Source organism: Oncorhynchus mykiss, chromosome 11 (genome assembly GCF_013265735.2).
Source record: "Oncorhynchus mykiss isolate Arlee chromosome 11, USDA_OmykA_1.1, whole genome shotgun sequence".
In the NCBI taxonomy this organism is placed as follows: Eukaryota; Metazoa; Chordata; class Actinopteri; order Salmoniformes; family Salmonidae; genus Oncorhynchus; species Oncorhynchus mykiss.
Window position 1 is genome coordinate 20,105,390 of NC_048575.1, and position 16,479 is coordinate 20,121,868.

Sequence of the window (16,479 nt, forward strand, 5' to 3'; positions counted from 1 at the left end):
GGTGTAAGACTACTTCTGCAACTCAAATGGCAACCTATTCCCTTTATAGTGCAATACTTTTCACCGGGGTCCATACGTCTGTGGTCAAAAGTAGTACACTATGTAGGGAATAGCTTGACATTTGGGACGTAGCCTATATCTAATATCCCTCCTTAAAAACCCAACTGAAATAGCCTCAACTCCCATGTGTCACCTTTTAATTTATTGCTTATGAAAGAAATGTCACATTTAGTGAGTATGGATTGCAGACATGAATTTCTTACAACGTAAACATTTCACCTGAACTGAACATATTATTTTTCATGTGGGAGTCAGTGTGGTGTACTGCTGAGGTGACAAGCACAAACGACCTTCCCCGCCTCGTGTCAGACTGTGTGTGTGTGTGTCTGTGTGTAAGTCCAATTATGCATGTAGGTGTTTTTTCCCAAAATCCTATTCCCTTCTATGTGCTTATCTCCAGCTCCAACCCAAAGTTCTCAGGAAGAGGAATCAAAAACATTGAACACCGCCTCACATTTAGACAAGGACAAACACAGCATACACAACTAATTTAGCTCTACACCTACGCTACCTAACATTGATTAATGTGAATTGTCAACCAGATGAGATGAATATATAAAATAGCCAAGGGCAATATGTCGTATTCAGAACCTCGGAGAGGAAAGACAACTTCATCTATGTTAGTCTACCTTGAGATAGATATCTGTGGCATGCAATTCGTTTCTAGCTACACTGCTTGTTTGTAAAGTTTCCAACTGAAAAAGTGTAACTTCTTCTCATACATATGCAATTAGTAAGAGGTGTGTTTGAAAATGTGAGTGTATCCCTTTTAGGGGCATTTATTTGTCCTGCCAATTAAAAATAAATCATTGAGTGCAGGCAGCAGTGGCATCGTGCGCTGGGTGAAACTATCACTGCCACCCACGCCTCTGGGAACGGCATTGTCTGTTTACCATTTACTAGTCACTATACTTAGCAGTCACCCACCCACGTACCAACACACACCCACCAATAAATAGTATACGGTTTTCAAATCCACTGATCCTAAATAATATGAGCAATCTAAAACCAATCTGATTAGAATTAGCTCTATCTGTCAAGAGGAAAATAAAACAGATATGCCAAAAACCATAATATAAACTAGCCCTGAGAAACATGGTCAACAGTTGGTGCCTGTAGACTAGGCTACTCCCTGCCAAAGAGACCCTGACAGTGGCTTGGTTGAAACCAAACAGAGCAACACCTCCCCCTAGTGGCTCAAAAATATCACCACTGGTTGAGGGGGTATTGTGGACAGGAACAAAGGGTGTAATTTCAGACCGCACTTAGGGGAATTTCTTGATTTAAAGTTTCACCGATAGAGCCCATAGTGGAGGTGTCATAATACCCATAAAACCTCAAACAGGGGAATGGTTCCCAATCATTTTTCCACCATTAATTTTTCCAACAGGGATTTTAGAAACACAGAAAATAAGGGCTGTGTTTCGTGTAGGCTTACCCTGGGTGATGTTTTGATAGCCATGTAAATCAGACAAGGTGACTGCTATCAAGAAACCATCAGTCTCATAACACTGGAATTGACAAATGGCAGTCACCAAAGGGAGTTTCCGGATATCAAGAAATCACTATATCAGCTCTGTCAAGTTTAAAATACGTTGGAAACCCATTTAACAGCAGCAGTTGTTGTTTATGTGCACTACGTCATCAAGCACAGACATTTATCCAGAAGTCAATTTGATGGAAACTTCTCTGGTTGGAAAATGTGCATATTATTTTTATGGGGATATTAGAATATCCGCAGTAAAATCAGTCACCAATTGGATGGAAGCCTAGCTACGGTGACAAAATGTATTTGCACTGTGAAAAGACAAAACACCAGAAACGAGATATGAATGTAATCATATGTTTAATGTACAATTGATTAATCCCCAAAATGTATGAATACGAAATCAAGTCTCAGAAATGCAGAATCAAACTGGGTTAAACTCCCCATAATGCATGTGGCAAGGTTATGAATCTGGGACAGACATACACTGATTTGTCACCACAAAATGGAAGATTATCATAATCATATCATATAACAATATATTTTAAAGTAATTTTAAACTCATTGGCAACCTTTCTATTCTATGCTTAAAGTTATGTTTCAAATGGGTCTCTAGATTACTTCCCTAGATTACTTCCTCCAAGTTCCCCCTGTATTCTTTACTACACATTTTACATTGTTATTGTTTGTTTGTCGTTGTAAACACACCAAAAACCTCAGTTGAAAGGTCATCATGATCAGGCCTGTTAGCTCATCCATTTACAGCCAAGGGAAGGAAGGAACCAGATAGCTGGGATACTAACGGTTTGTCCCAATAATATCTCCTTTCTCCTGAAGTGTGCACTCCTTCACTGCTTGCTACAGATCTAAAAGCATTGGATTGGTGGAGGCATGGCTAGTGAGAGTTTCCACCAACTTAGAGCAGTCATTTTCTTCAAATCAGTGAAGGGTAATGAACAAATGCACACTTTGGGAGGAAGGAGATTCAGAGTGAGCTCCAATGGTATTGGGACAGTGACACATTTGTTGTTATTTTGGCTCTGTACTCCAGCACTTTGGATTTAAAATGATACAACGACCGAGGTTAAAGTGCAGACAGTCAGCATTCATTTGAAGGTATTTTCATCCACATCGGGTGAACCGTTTAGAAATGACAGCACTTTTTTGCACACAGTCACCACATTTTAGGGGACCCAACATATTGGGACTATTTCACTTATATGTGTATTAAAGTTGTAAAAAGTTAAGTATTTGGTCCCATATTCACAGCACGCAATGACTACATCAAGCTTGTGACTACAAATTTGTTGGATGCATTTGCTGGTTGTTTTAGTTGTGTTTCAGATGATTTGGTGCCCAACAGAAATGAATGGTAAATAATGTATTGTGTCATTTTGAAGTGGATGAAAACACCCTAAAGCTGACAGTCTGCACTTTAACCTCAGTCATTGTATCATTTCAAAGTGCTGAAGTACAGAGACAAAACAAATCAAATGTGACACCGTCCCAATACTTTTGGAGCTCACTGTAATTGGGACATATTAACTGTAACCTCACAGACTGCATTGACACAGCAGCAATCTTCAATGAATGGATATGACTACGGTTAGGAATTTTCCTAACTACATGACCTGCCTAGAAAAACACTGGACCCTAGTTAAACTTTAAGGTCCAGAGTTTTTGGTAAGGAAAAAAAACTCCTGGCCCCTGGAATGACGCAATAACAGAACATTTATGACATAATAGCCAAAATGGCATAACCAAGCCACTGACAGAGTGAAGAGGGGATGGAGCGCCGATGGACTGAAGATGTTAGCGATCATTATTGTTCTGTGACTGTACAATAATCATCACATTCAACCACTACATTTTTCCAACATGGTTCTTTCATCTGGTAGATTTCTTGGAAATGCATTGATCTCTCTCAATCTCTAGGGCAAATGCTGTTGGATGTTACAGATAAAGGCCTGTAGAATAGTCTCTTAAAAAAATCAGTTCTGAGAAGGTGCTTAGTATAGAACGCTGATGGGGACACTGGAATGAGTGTCTGGACGCAGCACCAAAAGCCGTCATTGGACTCATTGGATATTGGACGATATTGGACGTTATTGTTGCCTTTATCCTCTCCACTGCTGGCTGTTGTGTAAATCTCTCCCTCTAGCCCTCTCTCTCTTGTTCCCATGATGCACTGGGGTGTTCCAGAGGGAAGAGTTGTCCAGCAGTCAAACTCCCCATCAACTCCACAACATTATATCTTATTATTTATCATATTATTCATCACAAATCACTTTCAAACAGTAGAAAATAGAAAACTGTTTTAAAACCTAGAAAGCCAAAACAGTCTGCCCTCTCGGTTTAGTGAGTGAGCATGTCAGGGATCGCCGAGGTGAGAAGGCAGGGAGGAGGACAGCACTTGGAAAGGCGGTAAAGAGTCGGTCGGCATCAGGGTTCGTGATTGGTCTAGCTGGGTTGGTCCTCCGAGTATGATTGGCTGGAGTTGACAGGGCCCTCATGCCGGTTGGGGCTGGGGGGTGTATGGAGGTGGGGCTTCGCTGATGATGCTAGCAGAGTCTCCACCCTCAGAGAGAGGGGGAGGGAGAAGGGCGTGGTGGGAGGGGCGAGAAGTGTCCATGGCGTCGCTCTGGGCAACCTCGCTATACGGAGGAGGTTTCAGGTCATCAGCTGTGGGGTCAGAGGTTAGAGGTCAATAAGCAGAAATACAGAGCCATGCCATGAACATCTGTGTGCAGTCTAAAGAAATAAAGAAACTGTAAAGAATGTTGCGATGGTCGGCAAACATTCTTAAAACTCAAGTCTCCAACAAATGCTGGGCATCGTTTTTAATTTTAGCAAATAAATGCTGTCCGCTTATAAGCGCCGGGTCAAAAAAGTGAAATGACACATGCACAAATTTGACTCGTCTGCTCCAGTAGAATGTCACAGCATTGCCACCTGAATCAAATGATTGATCACTGCATGTGAAAAGTCTCTGTAAGCAGCGGGGAAAAAAGATCAGTTCTCCCCTTTTGTAACATTTGCAGTGCGTTCTAAATGCAACCACTGTCTTAAATATTTCACAGGGCCACCGGTGACAGAACGTACTAATTACAGTAGCTGTAGAGGAACTTCCACACCTCGAGTGATATTAAACGCCAGCCTCCCATACGTACCGGCCAACTCGGCAGTTGAAACAAATAAATGTCTGGGTTATTAATAGAAGTTTACAGTACTTTGGAATAAAATAAATTGGGTACACACAACTTCTACATACCTCTATTTGGCATTGTCCTAGAGAATATAGTTTGCGAAATCATAGGAGGAAGTAACCACTCAACAGACTCATATCCTCCCCTACCACATCCTGTTACTGTTCAGTGAGCTGGCTAGAACCGGTTTAGGGTAAAGTTGTTCCTAGATGCTGATCTTGGGTCAGTTTAGCATTTTTCCCACTGAGGGTTAAGGTTAGAATTGGGGGAGGGGAAACTGATTCTAGATCTGTACCTAGAGGAGACCACTCCTGAGCGCTAGAACGCCGGGCAACAACCCAGTGACAGGAGAACACGCTAGCCACGCAGGAGGAAGAGGGAATAATAAGGTACTTTTGACAGTATTTTTTGTATTTATGACAAGGAAAGGGACAGTACCAGGACCAGTGTGTGGGTTTAACACTGACATCAGTTACATGTGTGAGTGGAGGAGGCTCTGTGATCATGGAGAGATCTGAGGGGTAAAGGTGTCTTTGATACAGCACACACACAATCACTGAGGGTGAGTGATCTAAGCACTGAAGATCTAAGTGACAGTACAGCCAAGCAGGGAAGTCCTCATTCATTTTAAAATGGGGCTACTAGAGCTCGGTTCCTTTACATCTTGCCTGCTACTGTAGTCAGGAACCACTGGTGGCAATAGTGACTGGGATATGAGGGAAAGAACACTCCCCTTTTGAATGTGATGAAGACCATGCTGTTAGAAATAATGACGTAATTGTGTCACTAAAGAGAGCTTCTGGGAAGAGCAAACGATGAGTCATTTTTTGTATCCAGCTCCTGTGTTATGGCTGGATGTGAGTAATCACTCCTTTCAACAGGGTAAGATGGTGTATCTTTGGCAGCAGTGTGGCTGTGACGGGCCTAAAACAAGCCTTTTGGCAGTGGTACCAGATGGCCAGCCAAGCAGTGCTTTTATACTGGGAGATGTGCACTTTTTCTCTCCTGGGTTGTGTTCACGAGGGACCAAAATGAAGCACACAGACAGAAACGGGGAGGGACTACCTCAACTTGTCCAGTAGGGAACTTGTTGTTGTTGCAAAATGTTTTCTGTTCCAAAACATGTTGAACGGTATACACTAATGAATATAACCCTGTTTGTCCCGGTGGTCTGTAAGGCTGCTGCCTCAAGGCTCAAGACCTCAGCACCAGGATGGCAGAATGAACAACCCCTCTGAAGGAGTTAGCTAATGAGCTAAACAGTGGTTAATGAGCTAAACAGTGGCTTATTAAGTAGCTCCAATGCAATCTTGAGTAGGCTGCAGTATTTGTGAGAGATAAAAGCCATCAACTCTAAGTGTAATGTTAGCCCCTTCTTTAGATAAGACATGTACGACTTTAAGTGGTGTTTCTATGACCAATTTTCTGCAGTTGTGTCTCGTCACCTAACCATATCCTGTATGTGTTACCTCCAGAGACGGCTTCATATGGTGGAGGCATGTCCATGTGAGAGAAGGATGCTGCCGGGGGGAGAGAGGTGGAAGGCTCGCCCACTGACTCCTCATCCTGAACCCCATACCAACTGGGCCAGATAGACGTCTGGGGGATGGGGGGGGGGGGGGGGGGGGGGGGGACAAAGAAAGAGAGAAAGAGAAAAGGAATTAATACCACACACACGCACACTTTCATTCTCAACTGGAGTGTGATGATAAACACAAGCTAAACAGAAGCAAAAGCTCACTAGCGGCCAAAAGACAGAATCTTCACCCTGCATCTCCCCATCTCTCTCCCTCCCCCTCAAGCAGCGCCTTAAATGGCTCACTATTCCCGATATAGTGCACAACTTTTGACCAGAGCCATATGGGGCCCAGCCAAAAGTAACACACTTTATAGGGAATAGGGTGCTATTTGGGACGCACACTGTCTCTGGTCTCCCCCTGGCCTGTCTCCAGAGCCCTTCGGGGAGGCTGCTGCCTGCCTGCTGGAGTTATGGATGGCTCGGGGGCCTCCTTGCTGAACATTCCATTACAATCTAAACAGGGAGTATCATGCTTTAGACTAGAAGACTGAAAGAGGAGACGGGGTGGCAAACAGAAAAGAGAAGGAGGTTGAGGTGAGCCAGAGAGGGGTACTAAAGCAGTGAGGCAGTAAAGGCTTGGAATGGAGAGCAACAGATCATTCAAGCTGGCTCACTGGGGTGGCTGAAGAGGACCAGGTGGAATCACAGGGTTAGAACACTCACTTTACCTGGGTTCTGTTCCGAGCACAGCTACATTCTGCCTGACATTCTAATTCGTAGATTCTAGTTAGGCATGTTAACGGTTAACTGTTAATGGGCGAAAACGATATAATGCTTATTGGTCTATAGGTTAATTTGCATCATTTATTGGAATTAAAATTGGCACGTGTATTTTTGTTTGTCGCCATGCATCTTACTTATCACATGCTCACAGCATAGGGAGCCTAGTTTGAGGCGCGGAATAGCCTATCACCTGTTCTCAAAAAGCTAGCTTTTGTAAGCCCAGTCAATAATTAGGAATGAAAATCGAGTGTTAAAAACAGTTGATGGCCACAATTAAAAATAGCTACTATTTTTATTTCTCAATCAAGTCCCGTTGTTTAGAACAGTGCTTTCTCGCGAATTGCATTTTGCCACGTTTTATTAGCTGGTCATTACAGGAGTTGGATGTTCAATAATAGGCTATAGCCTTTTGACTGCAAGGTGATATGCAACAATAGCAAGCCTGTTTCCATTCTAATTACAAATGTCTGTGCATGCATAGTATTTTCTGTTGCTCACGTCATGTTACTGCTTAGATTTTATTTTACAGTTTGTTGACCAGCTAATGAGAGTCGGTTAGTCGGCTGTAAAATTGACTGAAAAGTGCATCCCTAATTCTAATTCCAGCCTAACAGAACTGTAAGGTTTGCTCATCCTGTACAAAAATCTCCAGTTATTTGAACTTGGCTTCCTTGTAGAGCCGTTTCATTTCGAGTCCAAATACACTAACAATCAAAAGCAGAACAGGCTTCCGTTCAAACCAAATGTTCAAATCAGATCAAAGGCAGAGATACTAAAGCACATAGAGTAGTGTCATTACTGGGGAGAGTTTCCAGGAAGAGCTAGCTAGTGGCTGGAATCTCCCCTTAATGACTACAGCCTTCATTCTTAGAATTGGGGCATTTCCGCCATGAGAAAGCGACGCTATAAATAGCTCTAAAAAGCTCACCTGGAAGACAAGGGCACCTATAGTAATTCAGTAAAGGAAAGGCAAGGACGGTAATAAAGCACAATTGTTATGGTGTGCATGTTGACATTTCACTGCACCTATCCGGTGTTTGTAACAATAAAAAAAGGAGACTACTTGCTCTGAGTAGCCTAACGACTTGGGCCCCTGACAAACTTTGAGACACTTGTTTGAGTAACATAGCATTTGCAGTCCTTTATTCACGTACCGGTGCTCTTTCTATCCAGTCAATCAGAAGGATATAGACCTAGGCCAGGATAGTATGGAACCGTCTGAGCGCTATTAAAAGGGACAGCAGAGGAGTCGGAGAGAGAGATGTTGAATTTGTTCCCTCATAGATCGTTTGAGCCGGGTTTTGATTCATTACTTCCAGGTGTTCTACGAAGAGCTGTTAAAACGTGTTCTAAGAACCTCCGCAGAACACAAAGGCAGAACGTACTGGAAGTAGGGCTGATGTCAGTTTCTATAACGCAACCTTGGTTTTGAAGTCTTCTCCCAGACTATGAAAACATCAAAGTCACGGGTCAGTGGTTCTAGAGTTATTAGTCCACAGAGGACAAAAAAAACACAACAGATGGTAACACTTGATGTTTAGGGAGAAGTCCCTGTCCAGTACAACAAAGGAATGTAGAAGTTCCATGAATGTCACTTTGAAAACTCCGGGAAACAAGATGTATAGCGTGGTGGTCCGTCCTCTTCTCTAAGGCACTTCTCTTGCCCCGTCCATCTTAGCTGTTCCTATTGGCTCAGAGACTTTCACAAGCTTGGGTTAGATTTTACAAGTGCTGGACAGTCACCGGTAGAAAAACCTACCCCAACATTGGCTCTCACACATCCATTGTAGCCCTTGCACTGCTTCACAAAGCCATGAGACCTTCCAGAGCCCTGACGTTTCAGCAAGGGCACTGTCTCACACACAAACACACCCGTACGTGCATACAAACACACACAAACACACAGACTACTGATACACATATACATGAGCATACACACCTACTAAACAAAGAGTCAACCTGCTGTTTAACACCACAAGACGTGGGAAGCTGAGTAATCGACACAGTGAGAAAGCCTCCCATTCTCAGACATTCTGAGTGAAAGTATAACTCATCTAAAACCACAAGCACTTTCAGGAACACAAACTGCCAACCCACCAACACACAAACCTCTGAAAGGGCAACCTTTAGCAACCCTCCTGACCTCTTCTTCTTTACTCAGAGTCAATATGATATGCTTCCCCGCGCATGACTGGAACAAAACAATGTGATTCTAGTCTCTGAATAACCTGAATTAGTAGGTCTGCATCTCAAACTATTTTCTCAGAATGTGTGCCTGAGAACCACGTTGCAGACAGGATGCCACCTCCCCCCAAACTTAGTCAAATTGGTTGCTAATTGGTATACATAACTTGTATACCTATGTCAATCCATGGCCTTGGTTTGATGCCCCAATAACACAAATGTCAAAGAACCACTGCTACTTACATTCGGTCTCTCACACGTTTGATGCAGATAGGCCCTCCCTCCCACGATGACTATCTGGGCATTACGAGGGTTGTTGAGGTACGCTGCCAGCTGTCTCTGACGTGAGCGGTACCAGCACACGTAGAAGAAGATCTTGATGATGATGAATACGATGACCACTCTGAAGGTAAACAGAAAGGAGAGAGAAGTAGCAGCAATAATGTCTTATGCTGAAGTTAATGTTGTTCACATTGTAATTCTATCCATCAAATTCTACTGCATCGTGTGAATTGAAGTGAATGGAAAATATGTAGAATAGAAATGCAACTAGCTAGCTACTTACATGTACCAGTACAACTCCATATTGAGATCACTAGTTGCAGGGTATCATGGTCCCTGAAACACAAAACCAAAGCAGTATTTAGACATTTCCAGAGGCACAGTCCACTGTGTGTGTTCTTCTAAAACAAGATGACAGAGAAAATTTGTTTACTGTAAACCCAAATGGAAACCATAGCTACATCACCTCTGTGAAGAATAAAGGAGTCCCGTTCAATCTGCAAGACACACGTGGCACAATGTGAGTAACAGTTCAACATCCGATCCGAGGGATGTGTTGTGTGGTTTTAAACACCATTAACTCGTGGGAGAGGCACTTCAAACTACAGGCTGTTATTTACTCCTCCAACCATGTAGCTGGCCAGCCAAGTAAAACTCAACTCCACCATGTACTTCACATCAACAGAGTTGAGCGGAGACGAGACTGTGTGTACTGTATCTCCGGCTACACCGAGTCGTCGAAGGTCGATACTTCTTAAAAGGACAATTCCACCACTTTATAACCAGTTAATACGCTATTATTAAACTGAGTAAATAAAACATTAGGAACATCTGCTCTTTCCATGACATAATGACCAGGTGAAAGCTATGATCCCTTATTGATGTCACTTGTTAAATTAATTTCAAATCAGTGTAGATGAAGGGGAGGAGACAGGTTAAAGAATGATTTTTAAGCCTTGAGACAATTGGGACATGGATTGTGTGTGTGCCATTCAGAGGGTGAATGGGCAAGACAAAATATTTAAGTTCCTTTGAACAGGTTATGGTAGTAGGTGCCAGGCGCACCGGTTTGAATGTGTCAAGAACTGCAGTGTTGCTGGGTTTCTCACACAACAGTTTCCCGTGTGTATCAAGAACGGTGCACTACCCAAAGGACATCCAGCCAACTTGACAACTGTGGGAAGCATTGGAGTCTATATATACTGTATATTCTGATATTTACATGATAGGAGCCCAAATGTAAAGTAGGTGCCGTGCTTAGAACGTTCAATTCTGTGAGACAGTCTTTTTTATGAAACCCATGAAATCGGTGTGTTGAAGTGTTCAAATTTGCTCTTTGGTAGAGTGAGGAATACCCATCGCAGAGTAAGATCGATGTGACTTTGCATTGCCAACAAGTATGGGAAAGTCCTGAGGTTTTACGTTCATCAGATGTCATTGGACTGAAATATAAAGGTAAAATGTTTTCCCTTCGGTCATTCAGATGTTTTCAGAGACACATAAAAAAACATAGCATGTCACCAAGTAGAACTTCGTAGCTACATTTTGGTGTATGGGTTATTAGGGATTGGCACCACCCTTTTTCATGATGAGATGCTAGCTAGCTGTGTGAGGGACTGTTTGTTGGCTTGACGCCATTCGCTGAGGTAACGCTCTTGGTCAGAGGCAGCATTATGCCAGGCTGTATTATTGCCAGCAGCGAATTGTGTTTGATGATTTTATTAATTCTACCAGAATGCAGTGGTTACAGCCCTACAATCGATAAAAACATCGCTAAATACCAGTGAAATGAAAATGTGTTCCATCTATCTTTAAACAAAACTGTGAGGCAAATCACTGTCTCAGTCAAGGATAATGATTTGCTGGAAACAATGCCGTTTATCCTCCCATCACTAGAGTAACTCATCAACACCAAACATAACAATGTATGCCAACTCTGGTTTATGCTTACCTTAGAAGTCAGCCACAGTATTATTAACAAATATTCATGCTTTTTGCAAAACAGAGTTTGTAACAACTTATGAAATTAGAATGCAACTTTTCATACTACTTTATGCAAATTAGTTAGTGAATAGCAAAGTTCCATTCACTTCAATGGTATTTGTTTTTATTTTTAGCCTAATCGTCACCGGTGTGGAAGAACTTGACTGGCCTGCACAGAGCCCTGACCTCAACACCATCGAACACATTTGGGATGAATTGGAATGCCGACTGCAAGCCAGGCCTAATCGGCCAACATCAGTACCCAACCTCACTAATGCACTTGTGGCAAGTCCCCGCAGCAATGTTCCAACATCTAGTGGAAAGCCTTCCCAGAAGAGTGGAGGCTGTTATAGAAGCAAAGGGGGGGACTCCATATTAATGCCCATGACTTTGGAATGAGATGTTCGACGAGCAGGTGTCCACATACTTTTGGCCATGTAGTGCATGACCACCCTACCTTAAATTACTGTCAGTAGACCTATGTATTCCATACTGCCTCATTTGCATATTAAGTGCCACATTTCCATAATATTGCAATTTAATTTAATACATTTTACTTTTATTTGAATCAATTGTGTGTTCTACATCAGCCTTGAAAATGTCCTAACAATATGACCAAACTATCTTGAGATATTGAACAAAACGTGTTAAATTTAAGAATTTGGTGCCATTATTGATTTGGGATTAACATTGACCAGTCTGCGACCTTTTGAATATTTTCTGTTCACTTGAAAGAAAAAAATCTCAGCAAAGTCCTATCCTCATGAAATGAAGTGTACTCGGTTCCTGGGAAGCTTCTCAATAACATATAATACATGAGTAAAACACTAGAACCACTGTTTCATTTTGACCCTTAACACCCAAGTTATATAGATGAAAATGACCGACCATAATTTATTGTATTAGTCATCTCAGGGATCCCGCTGAAAAAAACGTAACAGAGAAGCAATTTCTGGTTTTGCTCATCACTAAACAGTCAATAGACATGAAATCATACAATTACACTAAAACTGTTCAGGACATCAGTAAATACTTTATAATAACAACGCAAATGTAGAAAGTGTCGGAGTTGACCTTTAAACCCTTACCGTGTACTTGTCCCTCTGTAGCTGCGTGTATTTGTTTGCTGAAATCTATACTTTTGAATAAAACGTTAAACAAATACATCCACGGACTGTTTCCTCATATCGACTGACAGCGGGTGACTCGATGTAGTCGGAGGAGGTACACTCCGCCCTCTCGTCTCCGTGAACACTAACGCTACATCGTGGAGTTGCGTTTTACTTGGCTAGTAACGTAACTAGCTAGCCTGTCAACTATTAGAAAGCACAGCGAGTTATACAAACGAAAACGGCCAGCTAGCTAGCACATCAAAAACAGTATAAAGTATCTAGCGTTAGCTAGGTGTTAGATGTATAATCTAGTGAGAACGTATTACAAGGCAAGGGTACTGCCTAGTTAGCTAAAGTAGCTACTAATTAGACTAGCTAGCTAACGTTTGCTAGTCAGTTGTTTACGTCGTGCTAGCTAATAGTAAATTTAGCGAATTCGCTAAACATAACTAATAAGTTACTTACCGTATCAGCGGAGTATATCACCCAGGCTTGTCATTATGTTTTCATTTCAGCTGTGGCTTGCAGGACATTTTCGAATGTTAGCCAGCTAGCTTTAGCTTAGCGTGAACAACAATTTATTCAAATGCTGTCTATTGTAATCAGCATGCTGGGGTAATCCACTGACTACTTGTCAATTTTCAAAGTTTATTTCCCTTGCAAACATTGCGATTTAAACATTTGTAAGACCGTAAAACGAAAACAAAGAGTAGTGCTTCTTCTATAAAGTATTATGGCAGACCACACCTATTGGTGTATTGCTGCCACCTACTGTATGGGGGACAAAATACCAAAAAATACATTTTAAAAACAGTCACAGTCCAAATCACATCCATGAACAGGCTCAGGTGCCTGTGAGGTTGGAACATTAATTGACAGGATTCCTTGGAATGCCTCTGCAGTAAAATCCTTGAGTCCCAGAAAAGGTTCAGCGCAATCCCAATGATGCCTATTTTCGCAGATTCCCTGTTTGCGCTCTGCAGTTGATAACCAATGCAATAAACTCTACAAAGTTCACCTCCTTAACATGCAACATGTCAGAATCCCTCTTTTGACAAGGAATATAATCTGGTGTCTCTACTACTACCATTACTTCTTCAACTTCACTCCTTTCTTCCACTCTTCTCACCAGCTCCGGATAGAATCTACTGGACAGCCCTTATTATTGCTACATCCGTCTTCACTCAAACAGGACACTTCAGAAATGCGAGTGCATGTTCACCATCACAACTGCAGCATTTAGGCTCAGCTGGCACATGATATATATACTTGACACATGACCAAATATTTAGCATTTATAACACTGCATGGGTTTGGGCATGAAAGCTCTCACAGGGAATCTCATGAAACCCAAATAAACGTGAAAAGGAAGGGAGAGACCCGTCATCAAAAAACTGTGGAACGGATACAGTGGACTTCCTCACTCCATCCACCATGCTCTCCATAGCCAATGTGAGCAAGACCTTTAAACAGGTCAACATTCACAAAGCCGCGAGGCCAGACGGATTACCAGGACGTGTACTCAAAGCATGCATGGACCAACTGGCCAGTGTCTTCACTGACATTTTCAACCTCTCCCTGGCCGAGTCTGTAATACAGACATGTTTCAAACAGACCACCATTGTCCCTGTGCCCAAGAAATAGCAAAGGTAACCTGCCTAAATGATTACTGCACTATAGCACTCACATCGGTAGCCATGAAGTGCGTTGAAAAGCTGGTCATGGCTCACATCAACACCATCATGCCAGAAACACTAGCCCCACTACAATTCGCATACTGCCCCAACAGATCCACAGATGACGCAACCTCAATCACACGCCACACTGCCCTTTCCCACCTGGTGCCTACAAAGCTCATCACTAACCTAAGACCATGGGACTAAACGCCTTCCTCTGCAACTGGATCCTGGACTTCCTGACGGGCCGCCCCTAGGTTGTAAGGGTAGGCAACAACACATCTGCCACGCTGTTCCTCAACATTGGGGCCCCTCATGGGTGCGTGCTTAGCTCCCTCCTCTGCCCTCTGTTCACCCACGACTGCGTGGCCAAGCACCACTCCAACACTATCTTTAAGTTTGCTGACTACACAACAGTGGTAGTCCTGATCAACGACAAAGATGAGACACACTGCCAGGACAGCAGCCTTTCTCTCAATGTGATCAAGACAAGGGAGCTGATCGTGGACTATAGGAAAAGGAGGGCCGAACAGGCTCCCATTAACATCGACAGGACTGAAGTGGAGCGGGTCAAGAGTTTCAAGTTCCTTGGTGTCCATTACTTTTTTTTCCCACCAGGAGACTGAAAAGATTTGGCACGTGACCCCAGATCCTCAAAAAGGTCTACAGCTGCACCATCCAGAGCATCCTGACCGGTTGCATCACAACCTGGTATGGCAACTGCTCGGCATCTGACCGTAAGGCGCTGCAGAGACTAGTGCGTACGACCCAGTACATCACTGGGACCAAGCTTTCTGTCATCCAGGACCTATATACTAGGCGGTGTCAGAGGAAGGCCAAAAAATAGTCAAAGACTCCAGTCACCCAAGTCATAGACTGTTCTCTTTGCTACCGCACGGCAAGCAGTACCGGAGCGCCAAGTCTAGGACCAAAAGGCTCTTTAACAGCTTCTCCCCCCAAGCCATAACTATTTACATTGACCCCCCCCCCCCCCTCGGTTTTTACACTGCTGCTGCTCGCTATTTATTATCACATGACAAATGACCTAACCCACTGTATATAGCCTCGTTATTGTTATGTACATTTGATGTGTTACTTTTTGATTGATTCAATTTTTTTTAAACTATAGTTTATTTAGTAAATATTTTATTAACTATTTATTGAACTGCATTGTTGGTTAAGCATTTCACAGTAAGACCTACTTGTTGTATTCGGCGCATGTGATAAATAAAATTTGATTTGAATTCTTCACATAAACTCTTTGCTTTTACTTCTAGCGCCACCTCAGAGATAACACCATGATAAGCGCCCCGCTTTGAAGATTTTTTTATTTGATTTATTTTACCTTTATTTAACTAGGCAAGTCAGTTAAGAACAAATTCTTATTTTCAATGACGGCCTAGGATTGTACCTTGTCAGCTTGGGGATTTGAACTTGCAACCTTTAGGTTACTAGTCCAATGCTCTAACCACTAGATCCACACGACACATTCCAATCCGCTATCTTCTTGAGTCGCAGAGCACGCTCTTTCTGTTCCATAGATATAGTTCTGGAAGAACTTGTCCCAATTGGTGTTTTTAAATCACTGATGAAGGATTTTGAGGCTGATTCCCTGACCTGTCAATGTTTTTAATTTGCTGTTTTGTACTCTTGTTAATTCAATGGTTTTTGCTAGATTACTTGTAGTTTTTCATGTTGTCTGTCTGTAATTGTTTTGTAATGACTTGGTGCTGCCTATCTTGGCCAGGGCGCTCTTGAAAAATTGATTTTAATCTCAATGAGCCCTTCCTGGTTAAATAAAAGTTAAATAAAAAAAATATATACAAAAACACTAAATAAGCCCACTTCTTGTTACTCTCATCGACACCACCTCATCCAACGCATCCACAATTTGAATAGCGACTTCAACCGGATCTCCCACAACCTCGATCCAAAACCCTTACTCCAACCAAAAACTAATCAGAACTACGCATGGAATTAGTAGATTACACTTCCACTTTACTTCTCTTATTTCCTTTTGGATTTACCACTGTAATCCAATTCTTCTCACACTCATCTTGACTCGACATGCCATCTGATGCAAACATACCATCCACTTCTGCCATTTTATGAGTGCAACGTAAAGCACTTTCTATCAGTTCTTCGATTCTTCTTCTATGATATCATGGCAGTCCTTAAACAACTGTTG

General features: G+C 42.4%; 1 protein-coding gene across 5 annotated transcripts; it reads right to left on the bottom strand.

Annotated features, from left to right (window-relative positions):
• Positions 1 to 1,889: 1,889 nt before the first annotated feature.
• On the bottom strand, positions 1,890 to 13,396 carry si:dkey-118j18.2. Of its 5 annotated transcripts, XM_036935140.1 has the most exons (7): positions 12,592 to 13,038; positions 12,392 to 12,426; positions 9,987 to 10,017; positions 9,804 to 9,856; positions 9,482 to 9,641; positions 6,222 to 6,351; positions 1,890 to 4,228 (listed from the first exon to the last, which is right to left on the bottom strand). In XM_036935140.1, exons 4-7 carry the CDS (start codon positions 9,821 to 9,823, stop codon positions 4,056 to 4,058), a joined length of 483 nt encoding a protein of 160 aa, XP_036791035.1. In that variant the 5' UTR covers positions 9,824 to 9,856; positions 9,987 to 10,017; positions 12,392 to 12,426; positions 12,592 to 13,038; the 3' UTR covers positions 1,890 to 4,055. The 5 variants fall into 5 exon arrangements, with proteins under 5 accessions (XP_036791035.1, XP_036791033.1, XP_036791036.1 ...); XM_036935138.1 differs by lacking the exons at positions 12,392 to 12,426; positions 12,592 to 13,038 and adding an exon at positions 13,081 to 13,396; XM_036935141.1 differs by lacking the exon at positions 12,392 to 12,426.
• Positions 13,397 to 16,479: the final 3,083 nt, after the last annotated feature.